Below are 15091 nucleotides of genomic sequence, written 5' to 3'. Positions count from 1 at the left end.
CGAGGAAATTAATTTGCCGCCATGGATGTCGTTAACAGTCGTTGCCATCAACCAAATTCATGTTTCGCCGATGAGGATAACGAGGTTACCTTTAGTGAGGTGCAATTTCAATGCAGGAAGGTATGGTTTGACGCACTGAGTCCGTAGTGCGCCACCTTGACCATTATTTGTGAACCGTAAATCCATCTACCGTATCAATCTTTTTTGGAGGAATATGAGTTTGTTGATGAAGAATTTCAAGAAAATTAGTTCGTTAACGAGGAATTCCAACATGAAGAAGACATGCAAGATCCTTCTCAATTATGTTTATTAAACCAAATGGTTGAACCAATTCCAATATGATTATTTATTTTTTAGATAACACAACGAGACACAAATATAATTCGTGATTTTAGATAGCACTCTTGATCATCCAAACAAATCTCTAGAAGAAAAGAAAAACTAAGAGACACTGGAAGGTACTTAGTTTTTATTAGTAGTTTTTATTAATGACACGTACAAGATTGATTTTAATGAATTTGTTTAAGAACTCCAATTGCTGCCCCACAGAAACCATGAAGTGTACGTAGCTCATTTACAGGAGGCAGAGAGAGTTTGATCTTCTGCAACCTAGCGATACAATCACCGACAGCCTGTTGAGCAGCCAACATCTGATTGCCAGAGTCCACATAACGTGCATTCTGCCAACTCTTGAGTGCACTATTTATCCGTTGATCCCCAGAACTGAGCTTCAATTCGCAATCGATGTATGCATTCTTCAGGGCCCTGTCTGTGGTATTGACCACCAGTTTATCTACGAGCCCCATGACATTTATAGACTGAAGGCTAGAACAGTCGAGGGATGTGCGCCCGAGGGCTTTAACATCCTCATTGGAGCTTCGGCTATACATGTTAAAGCACTTGTGGCAATAGACTGGGTTTCCAGATTTTCCGCAAACATTGTTAATTAGTGTTGCATCTCCACTCACAAAAGCAATGAAACCCAAAAACATGGCCACAAGTAGAAGGAATAATTTCGAAGTGCAAGCCATTTGAGAATATATATATGTTTAATGCCAAAAACCTGCTGGAAAAGAAAAGAAAATATACGAAAATACATTAACTCATATGCAAAAAGTTATCTTCCAAACTTACATTTGGAGGCCCAATTTCCCTTTAAAAATATATGTGTTTTGAAAAGGCTAAAAAAGAATTAGATCATACAAGTTGAAATAAAAAAGAATGGCAAAGAGTCGTCTAACCTGAATATATATATAGTACTGATCAACAACGTGAAGCGATTCTGAAAGAGTTGAATTCTTATATATATATATATATATATATACGATTTTCTGGCTCAGCAAGACAGAATAGGAAATAAAAATCTTTTAGATGCATGCATGGTACGTATATGGCTAATAATTAATCACGCAAATTTTGTCATTATTACTTATTATCTTTTAGATTTTATTTTTTCAAATGTGATACGATTTTTAAAATCATCATTAATTAGATTAAAATCTAATAGTGATTCTGATTGGAATTTGGCTTTAAATATGAAAAATTAGTATTTGTGATTTTTCGTATGTACCAAACGCTAAAAATTGATTTCTCTAAAAACATTTTCCAATAAAAATATTTAATTTCTAAACAAACGAAGTCTAAAAGTGACAAATACTAGCTAATTAATACATTATATATATATATAATGTATACTAGCTAGGGTGTGCACAAAACGATTTGTATTAATAGAACCATCAAATGGTCAGTTTTGAAATTTTTTATTTGAGTTATGTTGCGATTAATTTCCAAAACAACCTTTTTTTATAACTAATTACTCTTGTAGATCGAGCAGACTATGTTCAAGGTTAAGGTTGTCAAATTTCTATTTTTCCTTATCTTAATAGTAGTTAATATATATCCTTTTCTTTTTAATATATATACTGATCTGCGCTATATTCTAACGAATTTTATCTCGTAATTAAATTCATTCATTCCGAAGCTGGAACACGTGCATGCAACACGTTTATTTTTTATTTTTTATTTTTTATTTTTTATTTTTTATTTTTTATTTTTTATTTTTTTAAGTATCACATAAAGCAACTAATTTAAGGTAATTGGAAAATTTTCAAAGACGTTAGAGTCAAATAACTCCGGAGGAATAGCTCGATCTACGTACAGTCTCCTTATTCTTATATTTATGTACATACATCTCATGGGATTATAACTTAAATTAAGTAATAATTATATTATGAATAATGTTTTTTTTTTGCATAACTTTAACTACTTTTTTTTTATTTTTTATGATCAACCATTGTATTTGATTTCTTACATAGAACCCTAAATATTCAATATAATCTTCTATATATAAAGTTTTTCCATACAAAGATAAGCGATTTAATAATTATGACCTACGTACCAAGTTGCATGTTGCTTTAAGAAAACAATAATAACATGATTTTTTTTTTTTTTTTTTAAGGGAAAATGTAAGTATTTCATTAAGTACTCCCAAAGGGTAACAAAGTTACAATCAAACTAATACAAGACTGAAACTGACTCAGACCATTACAGGGACTCAAATCTATAAGTACCTCATTATAGTTACCCTATAAAATACATATCATACTAACAGATGCTACAAATAGTCCTAGCCGACAGAAATGTGCATATGCGTTAACATGCATAGAAACCATTACTTGCACTATGGAGTCGGTCACAAACAATTTGTGCTAAAAAAATCAATGATTAGGATAATCTAGCACAAAGCAACCTATCAAATATAATCTGTCAACAGGAAACACCAAATAGAAACTGCCGCCAGAAGAAAATCGTCACGGTGACGGCGGGTGTAGCAAATGAGCCGCCACCGGCGACGGCACGTGAGATACACGCACTATCGTCAAAAGAACTCCTGCAGCGGATGATCACCAGAAGTCCTTGACTACCACCAAAACGACAAAAGATACAAGCGTGGCCCTCACGCACGGCCAAAAGGGTGGAAAACCCCCGAGCGCGTAAAGACCACGCGCCGGTCACCAGTGAGCGTCTCGGCCAAAGAAGGCGGCAGAAGGATCAGAGGACGACGGCGACTAAGGCTGTAGGGCGCGTGTCGACTGTAGAACAACGGATCTGTGCAGATTTGGCCCCAAAGAATGTTTAGAAATTGAGTCACTACCAAATGTTCCCACCGACGACACCAACAGCAGACTCTCCTCCTTTGGAACCTCTATTGAGTGATTTCCTACCAAACAAACAAAGAAAAACTAAAAAAATACAAAGAAAGAAACAACCTCCATAATCCAAAAGGGTTAGAAGGACTAAAACCACCACCGAATTTAGTCCGAAGGGACAAAACTCTGGCCTAAGGTGACATGTTTAAGTGATGCGTCTTCTTTAGTTTTAAATAATGTTTATTTTAATATTAATAATAAAAATTTATTTAAAAATTATTTTTCTCGCTTTTTGGGATGCGAAATTACGGATTAAGTTTTTCTTAACATTTCATTTTGGTAACTAATGCAAGTGATTAATTGATTTTTTGGTAACTAACCTTTTCTTTTTTGTCACCGACTAGCTATGAAATGATTTTAATGCCTTGAATAGTGACTTGTTAGAAAATAATGAAAGTGTAGAAGAAGATAATAATTCAAATTTGAATAAGACTTGAATAGGAAAACAATGAGAAAACAATAGAAATTTACAAAGATAGGAGTTTATAATTGAATTGAATAATATATTTTGAAAACTTTCTATCTTCTTAGCATTTTTTTTCTTGTTTTATTTTGAATGTTGGAGTACTTGTGTGACATAATTTATACATTTTTAACATTTGGAATAAATTATATATTGTTAGCATTGAATGTTAAAGCAATCCATATATTTTGCAAATGATTTAATTGGGAGTTGAGATAAGAATTTAATGTTGTCGTTTAAATTCTTATTGGAATTTGGCTGTTCAATACTCATCACAAGACCCAAAAACTCTACTCACAATATATTGAATATTATTACTATTTTCTTTCTCTCCATTATTTCCAATAATATAATGTTTAAAGTTGAAAAATGGGTTTTATTTAATAATGTCTTTAATATTATCTGATTCTCTTATTTAACGTTATCAATTTTTTAAGATTTATTTCAATAATGGAATGTTGGAGAATTAAATTATATTAATGCATTTTTAATTGCTTATTACTATAATTAGGAGCCTTAATTAAAAAATAATGACTATAATTAAGCCTTCAAATATTTTTTTATAAAAAAAAATGTCTTTATTAATATTCATTAATTAGGAGCCTTAAGTGATCGCCTAATTTTTTATGTAAGGTAGAGCAGGCCCTAAACTAAACAAAACCAAGTGAAAATTTAAGTTGTATTATTCTAATTAAAATAAAAGAAATAAATGGATGATAGTTTTTATTATTATTATTATTTATTTATTCAACGGAGGAAAGGGAACAATTATAAAGCAAGAATGTTGCCCAGGTGGTCACTAATACCAAATGCAAATGGGAAAAAGGGATCGAATGGCTGCATCAAAATTGGCTTTGAGGGATCCTAGAGGGGCAATTGAAATGACGAATAAATATTAATTACTAACAAGATTTATGTGGTTTTTAAAATTATATTAACTTTGGGATAAACTAATATTAGATTTTGATCTAATGATAATTTTAAAAGGCATATCAACTTTGAAATGATAAAAAAAAAATAATAATAATAATAATAATTTCTAGCATTACTTATAAAATTTATAGCTTATTCTCATTCATCACATTATATATAATATATACGAACAAGTAAGTCAAGGCTCCATAGAATTAAATGGTGAAGTCATATCAACATTTATGACTTCATAGATTCACCATATTTATTAGATGAATCTCTAAAAAAAAATTAATTCATAATAATAATAATAATAATAATTAAAAAAATAATTAATGAATTTGTCTGAGAACTCCATTGGCTGCCTCACAAAAACCCTGAAGTGTAGTTAGACCATCTCCAACACTTGGAGGGGGGTTGAACTTCTGCAGCCCAGCACTACAATCACGGGCAGCCTGCAGAGCATCCAACAGCAGATTGCCAGCGTCCACATAATGTCCAGTCTGCCAGCTTTGGAGTGCACTCGCGATTTTCTGATCCCCAGTTTGCAGCTTCAACGAGCAATCAACGTATGCTTCCTTCTCTTTATTTGTGGCCGTGGCCACATGGTTACCTACGTCACTCATGACATTTAGGGACTGAGAACTAGCACAGTCGATGGATGTGCGTCCCAAGGCCTTAACATCCTCGCCGGAGCTTCGGGTGTACTCGTTAAAGCACTTGTGGCAAGACCCTGGGTTTGCAGTCTTTCCGCAAACATTATTTATTAGTGCTGCATCTCCACTCGCAAACGCAAGGAGACCCAGAAACACGGCCACAAGAAAGAGGAAAATTGTAGAATTGCAAGCCATTTTGAGAATATATGTATGTTGAATTAATGTGTATTATTATGCCATTTTATAAGCGTTCAAGTTGGTGGATAAAATTAAATTAAATTAAATTAAATTAAAAGGGGAGGGGGGAATAGGCTAAAAAGTAGGGCGTTTGCTATTTTTACAGGGGCTGCTCGCCTTCGTCGCTCTTATGTAATGGTCGGCCTAATAAGTAGCATTCCCTAGGTCAAATAAATAAATAAATAAATATAATTATATACGCTTCTAAAAGGAAACATATTATTATAAGATAATATGTTAATGTTATTTATGGGCCATACAGTTTGGGGGTCGGGCGTCATTTTTAACGGTTATTACTATAATTAATTATATGATAAGTATAACATTATTTCTATAATATGACGTAATTATACTGGTCAAAGCAACAAGTAACCAATAAAAACGATAATCTTATTCAAAAAAAAAAATGATAATCTCTTCTAAAAATATAAACAAAATGCTAGTAATTTTTTTTTTTTATATAAGTAAAAGCGCAGAGGGGCGCAACCCTTATACACGGGAAGTATACAAGAGAACCTATAAGTGGGACGAGAAAAGAATAAATTTAAAAAGTCTTCATAAGTAAAAAAATCAATCAAGCTATGGTGGGACGTTATCCAAAAATATAATATATTAAGCAAACGCTTCCGTAACTCCACCATTGATATTTCTACATCTTCAAAGAGCCGTGCATTTTGTTCCCGCTAAATACACTACAATAAATACAATGGAGCTAACTGCCAAGTTTCTTTAGCACGACCAAACCTGACCGACGCGCCCCAGCTAGTTAACAATTTCAACACCGTTCGTGGCATAACCCACTCTGATGAGTCTGCTCCAAATAAAATAAGAATGTAACTCCAAAGATCACGTGCGACTTCGCAATGAAGCAACAGATGATCAATAGACTCCATATTCTTCTTATATATATAACACCATTCAATCACTACGACATTCCTCTTACGCAAGCTATCATGCGTCAAAATTTTATCCAAAACTACTGACCATACAAAAAAAGCCACTATTGTCAGAGCCTTAACACACCAAATACTCCCATTCAAAAAGAAAAAAGAACCACGCCAAACACTCTTCCACATAAATGTTGGGCCATTTTTCTTAATAAGCACTCTTACCTCAAATAAACCATTTTTAGAGGAACATAATGCTAATAAATAAAAAAACTTGTCATCACATAAACTTCAAAATATACCATAATAAAACTTCAAACAAAACCCATAATTCAACTAAATCACAACATCAATACTCAAAAAACACATAATCATACGGATAAAATCAGTTACAAAACTCACCATTGTGAAGCACTTCTTCAAGCCTTCTCCTCTCTCTCCCTTTCTCTCTCACTCTCCTCTCTCTCTGTGCTTGAATGAAGGGAAGAAAATAAAACTCTTCTTTTTCTTTTTCTTCTTCTTCTTCTCCTTCTTCTTTCTTTCTTTCTTTCTTTCTTTCTTTTTTTTTTTTTTTTTTTTTCTCACTTTTTAAACTCTTGGTTTCACGCAAAAAATTTGATCTTTAGCTTCCACATTAAATCTCACATGTCCGCATATATGAATCAATCTGGACCATTGATCTTCACCTATCACTATGGCACGCGATGACATGTGAAGATACCAATTTTGTTCGGACGAGATCTATCCAGATTTAATCTCAGTCGTCCATTTCAGTTTGCACGCAAACCTCACTAACATGTGGAGATTCATTCTCTTTCGAAAGAGGTGCCATGGATTTGAAATTTTTTATTTTTTAATTTTTTTATTGTATAGATACATGAGAACCAATTACAACAGGAAATAAAAAACAGAGTAGGGCTTGGGCAACCCAAAAATAAAATTAAGAATGAAAGTACGCGGGGGCAATGCTTCCGAAAATACGGGCTCATTAGCTCGAGGCACGGATGCCACAAAGCCGGGGTCACTAGTAAAGGTGATTTGGCAAGTGTATTGAGTCACTAGAACCCAAACACAAAAATAGGGGTACACAAGGAGAGAGGTATAACAACAAAAAAGAAAAAGAAAAACACAAACAGCAGCTTCTGAAGAAGGGTGGGAGCCGTTCCTAGAGGCGCGTGAGAACCACGCGCCGCCCAAGGGCAGCCTCTCAACAACAGGGAGAGCCGGAATCTTTTGGAGCCGGCGGGGGCTAAAGCGGAAGGCGGAGGAGGAGGCAAGCGTGAGCTCCACGCGCCGGATGTTAAGAGGAGCATTCGGGGCGCGTGGGAAGCACGCGCCGACCTCCAGGCGACGATGGAGGTGGAGAAGACCACCGGCGGACTCCTGAGACTCCGGCGAACCTGTTGTCGAGGAGCGTGTCTTGAGAAAGAGGACGGAGGTGAGAAGATCCAAGTCCAAAAAACCAAACACCAAACGTTAAAAAACCTTAAAACATGGTGGGTGATGGAGGATAGGTCAAATAAACACTACTGGTTAGAGGAAAGCAAGTAGAAAACTGGAACAGGAGAAGATAAAACCGGTGCAAAGCCGGTACGTGGATAGATCAACCGGTGCATAGCTGGTTTGGATTTCTGAGAGAAAACTCTCGGATTTATTAGTTTATGGGGAAGAAGGGCGTGTGGCTGGATGGGGAGAAGGAGATGTGGGTCAAGGGGCAAAGGGGAGGGAAGCTTTCCCTCCCAGGGAGAAAACAGTAGCACATGGGAAGTCGGTCGTGCGAAATATCACCTTAGAGAGAAGTGAGAGCTTCTCTCTCTAAGATGAAGCTTATCCGTATTCCTTATTGGATTTGAAATTTTTAAACCATAAAAATTTAGTGTTTGGTCAATCAAAAGCCTATAAGCCTCAACCTACTTCATCAATTTACCCCATAATCAAATCTTCTTCTTCCTTCTTTTTATTTTTATTTTTTTATTTAATCCAAATCTATATATATTTTATCTTTTAGTATTTTTTGAATAATTCTAGACGTCCGATTGGTGTAGTCTCAGCGTCCAGCCAGCATGGTGTGGCGTAGCCTTGTCAGAACACTAGCAACAATCTTCTTATATTGGTTTCCTTCCCTAAATAGGGAAAATTTTACCAAAACTCACAAAAACCACCCACAATAGATATTTCAAATTTACATTTTTTTTGTTGAGTAGCTACAGTGCTGCCCAATACATTGGGTAGCACTGTAACTTCCCAATCACTTTTTTTAATGAAAAAAATCGGTCTCTCTGACACTCTCTCTCTCTCTCTCCTTCACGGCTGGCTTCACGCATCTCCTCACGACCGTGTTCCAACCAAGCTTTTTTATTTGCGTTTTTGCTGGGAGGAAGAGTATGCAATATATATATATATATATATATATCAAGAAATACAAATCCTCCAGAAATCAGACAAGGCATGAAAACAACATAATTTGAAGAAAACCCACTTGGCTAACCGATCTCTTTGTTAGGGGTGTACAACTGGTTGCTGTAGCGGTTATTTGTTCATAACCGCTATCGCAACCAAGATTTTCGATTATTTCTATTTTAACAATCACAGCCGGTAGGCCGGTTGCGATTTTTTCTAACCGTCTGCTATCCGGTTATTTTAAATCGGTTATTAACCAGATAACCAGTTTTCTTTTATAGTTGAATTTTCAATTTATTATTATTTAAAAAATAAATAAAAAATAAAAAAAGAAAGAAAAATCCAATATTTGGCTGGGTAATGGAAGTAAAAATCCAATATAAAAATCTCTGTTGCACACTTTGTTTTCCTAGTCTCTGACATTGAGGTGTGTTAACTGTGTGTGTATCTAAAATGCGGCAAAGAAACCTCCATTCTTCCTTCCCAGATGGACGGTCATGTATGTAGTGAACGCATTTACAGTGGTATATGGGTGCTGGTGGTTGTCTTTGGATTTGGAATGTAGGCGAGCATTAACAACTTCTGTCACGCCCCCGTTTTGGTATATAAGGGAAACGCGAACTTGAGTGCTAAAAACATGTACATTTACAATATAGAGATTTGAAATTCTTATTTTATTATTACAGTCTATAGTTAATGAATTACAAAGCCATAAACCCCAAAAAGGGATATACTATACAATAGTCGGTCCACAACGATCCATTTCTCTTAGCGAGATATACACATTTACAAGAAATACCCTCGTCTTACTGTGTCATCTGGATTTTCTATTAGCGACGGGGTTGAGCTTTTACCCAAGCATCACAGCAACCTCTAAGCTTCCCGAAACAGTACACGGCCACTGTCCAAAATCCACACACATCACAACTATCCGGCCAACAACAACAGGGGAAACAACAACCAAAAATCCCTACATAGTACTCATCAAAACAGCACCCACAGAGAACATGGCTCAGTCGTTCAAAATAGTGAACACACACGAGCACTAAATCAGCCAACCGAAAATGCCCAACAAGAACAGGGACTCCCAGAAAATCCACCGAAAGATTCCGTCGGAAAGGTCGCCGGATTTCGGCTCAGGTCACCAATCTTGGAGGATCAAGTTTCTGGGTGTTTCGGGTCACGGTTCGGCTGGGTTCACGGTTCACATGTCTCCGAGTCTCTTTAGGTTGTGGGCTCACTGGCTCGCCGGAAATCGGCCTTCAGGCAGTCGAATTTCGGCTTTGCTTCGCCGGAATCGCCACCGTCAACCCACTGGTCGGGTCCTCCATGATCGGGTTTCTCCTTCCTCCGGTCTCCCTCGATCTCTCGGTCTCATCTCTTAGCTCTCAACCCACTCTCTCTCTCTCTCTCTCTCTCAATTTCTCGATCTCTTTCTTTTCCTCAATCCTTCACTCTCTCATCTCTCCCTGTATCTCTCGAGAAGAAGGAAAAGAAACAAAGAAGGAAGAAGAAAGAAGACCCAGAAAAGAAAGAGAAAAGAAGAAAATTATAAAAGAAGAGACCAACTTGCCGTGCAAGTTGTTGTTGTTGTTGTTTTTTTTTTTTTTTTATACAACTTATTGATTAAGTTATCTTAACTTACTTATTAAGTTGTTATTATTAATAAAAATTTGGGATATTACAACTTCATCAAGCAAGTTGACACTTTCGGCCTCTTTGCCAAGTGCTATCAGTGCCCACCCAAAGGCTCTGTAGCCTGCAGGCACAAAAAAATCACTATAACTGTCTTCTCTCCTGTATCATACATTATGATACATAGGGAGCATCAGCATTTCCCTTGTATTTCCCCCTCTTTTTGTTTAGTCTTTACTGTACTGTAAAAGGTCTTTTTTTTTTTATTGGTTTTGTTTTAAAGATGGTCATGTTTCCTTCTTTAGTTTCAAATAAAAATTATAATTATATATAATAATAAAAATTGGTTGCGGTTATTCGGTTATTAACTAGTTTTTTAAATTGTAATCATCAGTAGCCGCAACCAGGTACCCGGTTATCCGATTGCGGTTATTTTCAATTTTTTCGATTTCTTCAGTTAGCGGTTGTTGTCGATTATTAGTGGTTACTGATTATTTTCAGTTAATAACCGCACTGCTTGTATATAACAGTAACTGATTATTTCCGGTTAATAACCGCACCGCTTGTACATCCTTACTGTTTGTCTCTTCCTACAAAGCGATTGAAGAAAAAAAGAAGAAAATCTTCTAACAGAATTGTAAGAACCAAACGGTCCAAACATGATGACACATCAAGAACTGGTCCCCATTGCAACTGAAACACACACATGAAAAATATGTATTCATCCAAAAATAAAAAAATTAAATTAAATTGAAGATTTGATACCCGGACTCTGAGAGTGGAGCGAAGGTGGTGGTTGATGCCCATATTTCTTGCAATCTGCACCGAAACAATGCAAGAAAAAAAGAGCTTATGTTGTTGCAGCTGTAGTGAGCGACCATAAAAACAATCTTCCTTGGATTTAATTGTGAGGACTGGGCTGTAAGAAGGTGAAGACTGTAGACGGCTGAGTGACTGACCGGCCGAGTTTTCTGGAATCAAGATAAAAATGAATTAAAAAAAAAAAAAAGTATAAAAGAGAAAAAACAATAAATTAAGAATAGAAAATAATATTTAATTAATATAAAAAAAATTAAAAAAATTTATTATGAGGCATTTTTTTATAAAAAAGTAAAAAGTAATTTTGACCACGCCACGTCATACCCTTTTTTTTTTTTTCAAAATTATTATTATTTTTTTTAAAAAAAAAAAATGCGTATTTTAGCCCCAGATTTCCCCTCGTTTCAGAAAATTATGAGAGAGAGACGGTGCGTTTCGAATCCGTCGAGAGAATTCGAAACGGTGGCGAGAGACGTACAAAAGGGCTATCCGGAGAGTAGTTTCTGGAAGCTGGCTAGAAGATTTGTCTAAATCACAGCAAATTAATTTAAGGATACTCTGTACGAACAAAGCCCTACCAAAAGATGGTGGTGATTCAAGCGGAAGAGAGCAACAAGGTCGATCCCACAACATCAAAATCGGAACCGCCCACATCGGCGAATGCCAACAGGGACGCCTCCGATGGCTTCGAGACCGCCAGCGATACCGAACTGCCCAGCGACGACGACGCCGGCAACAGCAACAATGATGGAGGGGCAAGCAGCAGTGGAGGAAATGGACCCCCACAAGCCGACTCCGATCACGCCCTAAATGACGACGATCAACTCAAACAGGTACTCCAAAGGTGCAACTTTTTTCCTTCAATTGCTTATATAATCCTGAACGTTTTCGGTTAGGGTTATTCTGTGTTAATCTATTTTGCTGCTTTAAAGCAGAAAGCCTTAGCGGAAGCTAATGATGCAAAATCGGAAGGAAATAAGCTGTTTGGAGATGGGCTGTTCGAGGAGGCAATATCACAGTATGACCTTGCTTTACAGGTTGCTCCAGATATGCCCTCTTCTGTGGAGTTGCGTTCCATATGCCATTCAAATCGGGCAGTATGTTTTCTGAAACTGGTATGTTGTTCTTCTTTCCAGTCATAGACTGATATTTATATATATATATATATATATATATATATATATTCTTGCTTAGATCATAATTTCTCCCCCAAGCTTAAGCAGATAAGAAAAGATAAATTTAATCACTTAATTTATATTTGTAGCACTCTTTAAAATATTTAATTGAAGTCGAAGGTGAACGAGGAATCAAGATTTGAACTTAGAACCTTTGCTCAAATACAAGTTAAACCATCACTTATTCCAAATGCTTAAAGGTGATAGGAATTGGTAAATTTAATCTTTTAATCAATATTTTAACATTACGGATTAGAACAACATTGGGGAGACTGAAGTCAGGGAGTGCTTGGCAAATAAACGAAAGTAGAGACATTTCCAATGTTGAGGCGTGCCATATAAAGCTCTCTTCTCTTCATTCTAAAGCAAATTGTTTTTGTGGGCTATGGAATAGAAAACAAGTTTCTTTAAATAGATATACTTATTTTCATCTAAACTAATGATTTTTCTCTTCTTGTTCATTTGTCTGTTTCCTGTCCATGAGTTTTATAAGGCTTTTGACTTTTTAACTTTTTATATATGTATCCAGGGAAAATATGAGGAAACAATCAAGGAATGTACGAAAGCATTGGAACTAAATCCTACATATATGAAAGCTTTGGCTAGAAGAGGAGAAGCTCACGAAAAGCTTGAACATTATGAGGAGGCTATTGCTGGTAAGTTTGGATTTAACATAATAGTTAAACGATTATATTATTGTTGAATTTGGTAATCTTCAGTTAGTTTCATCGAATATTATTTTCAGTTAGTTTCATTGGATATCTTGGATTACATAGCATTGTACTGAACGGTATGCTGAAAGGATGGTATTTTGTAATTGATTTTGTTCTCTGATTTACTTGTAGATATGAAAAAAATATTGGAATTGGATCCTTCAAATGACCAAGCTAAAAAAACCATTCGCCGCTTGCAACCATTGGCAGAAGAAAAGCGAGAAAAGATGAAGGAAGAGATGATTGGTAAGTATTCTAAAGAAGTTTTTTTCTCTTCTTTCTTAGAATTGTATTACAAGCTGCGCAGATTTTTGAGTCATCTTAGAAGTCCCTTGTGTCACTTTTGTGTCCGTCCAAAAATGAAGTGGCTTTAAAATCACAATTTGATCAAAATTCAATAATCATCAATCACAAGCTCAATGGTGATTTTGAAAGTCACCTCATTTTTGGAGTGACACAAAGAGGGACTTCTAGCATTATTCCAGATTTTTATGAGTCTATTATTGCCTATGAACATCTGGTGCTTTTTATTTACACTTACAGATTTATATCGGAAATCTCGTTTACAATTTTATTCTCAGTACATTTACACTCGAATTTTGTTTAGTTTATTCATCCTGTCATGTTCATTCAGATTTTGGATGCTTCTTAGAGTTGTATTATCTGAATTCTTGAGGCTTTAAAACAAACTTTTACATGCTTCTTTGCTCACTTTATGGCTTCTGTTATTGACAGAAGTTAAATTACATTAAAATTGTTCTTGTGAGCAGGGAAGCTGAAAGAAATGGGCAACTCTGTATTGGGTCGCTTTGGAATGAGTGTTGACAACTTCAAAACTGTCAAAGATCCAAACACTGGCTCCTATTCCATTTCTTTCCAACGTTAGACTGGATGCATTTGGTCATGTAACTACATTAACAATTTGAGAAGAATGGTCTGTCAATAGAATGATATCAGTGTGGGGGCACTGCTTTGTATGCAGGGTCCAATCATTATGAGTAAAATGCAGAGTTGATACAAATGATTAAATTTGGGGAAATGGTTCTGTTTCTTTTGTAAGAGCATGAAATGATGTAATTTCAATTTATGGTGGTTTATGGATTGACTGTAAGTTTATTATTTGTAATTTGAAGTTCTTTATTGCTGATGGTCTCTGCATCTCCTGTTTTGGATGAGCTGTTTTAATATGTCTCTCAATTTGTCCTTGAAAAGACAAGACTTCCATGTTTTATGAACATAACATTAATTGCGGTATTCCTTTGCGGCTAGTGTCATGAAAAATCACACCACACATACCGGTTGATATGGCTTGAGTTGAATGACTACGTAAAAAAATAATTTTACCTCTATTCCACTCATGTTCGGTGTAATGTGATAAAATGGATGCCGAGTGACCCCGTTACTGAGAGAGAGAGAGAGCCTTCAGAGTTGCGTTTTCTCTGAGGAAGGGAGGTTTCCTCCCTCCTACCGGCGATGCTCTTTTTTGTCCATTCTTGGAGCGAACCAGTGAAGGTTGGGTTTCTTTCGGTCATTAAGGTTGTAGAGCTTTTGTTCCCAGCTATTGGGGTTTGTGTTTGTGTTTTTTTGTCTCTTTCTTTTGTTTCAAGCAGAAAGGTTCACCTCAAGATGTCCAGTTTGGAGAAGTGGCCGGCAGTACGTGTCGTTAACGGTATGGTTTGGCCGGATTTTCATCATTTTTTCTTTGATTTTTGGAGTCAGTTCTACACACTTTGGTTGACTTCTACGAGACACGCGCCCTTAGCCGCGTTCCCTGTCTTCCTCCGCTCTCACTGCCGAAAGCATAGGTCATGTCGGTTGTCAGAGTTCAGTGCGTGGTCTTCACGCGTCAGAGAGCTTTTTGCTCTTTGGTTCGCGTGACCGCCACGCTCTGCCATTTTAGGCCGTGCACAGTGGAGGCTGGGGTCTACGACGTTCGATCTGTGGCGGGGTGTTACCGGTGATGGTGCGTATGCTACACGTGCCGC

The 15091-nt window shown here is 36.2% G+C and overlaps 3 protein-coding genes across 4 annotated transcripts; 1 reads left to right on the top strand and 2 right to left on the bottom strand.

The window, feature by feature from the left end:
• Positions 1-509: 509 nt before the first annotated feature.
• On the bottom strand, positions 510-1031 carry LOC133870525 (uncharacterized). Its single transcript, XM_062307686.1, has one exon. It carries the CDS (start codon positions 1029-1031, stop codon positions 510-512), a length of 522 nt encoding a protein of 173 aa, XP_062163670.1.
• Positions 1032-4916: 3885 nt separating this feature from the next.
• Positions 4917-5435, bottom strand: LOC133870524 (pectinesterase inhibitor 2-like). Its single transcript, XM_062307685.1, has one exon. The coding sequence runs from the start codon at positions 5433-5435 to the stop codon at positions 4917-4919; it is 519 nt and encodes a 172-aa protein (XP_062163669.1).
• Positions 5436-11624: 6189 nt separating this feature from the next.
• LOC133870075 (uncharacterized) lies at positions 11625-14253 on the top strand. Of its 2 annotated transcripts, none has more exons than XM_062307116.1 (5): positions 11625-12051; positions 12151-12333; positions 12923-13049; positions 13239-13352; positions 13877-14253. In XM_062307116.1, the coding sequence occupies exons 1-5, from the start codon at positions 11803-11805 to the stop codon at positions 13990-13992; spliced, it is 789 nt and encodes a 262-aa protein (XP_062163100.1). In that variant the 5' UTR covers positions 11625-11802; the 3' UTR covers positions 13993-14253. The 2 variants fall into 2 exon arrangements, with proteins under 2 accessions (XP_062163100.1, XP_062163101.1); XM_062307117.1 differs by having other exon boundaries at positions 11627-12051; positions 12154-12333.
• Positions 14254-15091: the final 838 nt, after the last annotated feature.

The sequence above is a fragment of the Alnus glutinosa genome, chromosome 6, assembly GCF_958979055.1.
Source record: "Alnus glutinosa chromosome 6, dhAlnGlut1.1, whole genome shotgun sequence".
NCBI lineage: Eukaryota > Viridiplantae > Streptophyta > Magnoliopsida > Fagales > Betulaceae > Alnus > Alnus glutinosa.
The sequence above is the reverse complement of the archived record's forward strand: the minus strand, read 5'-3'. Positions and strand labels throughout refer to the sequence as shown.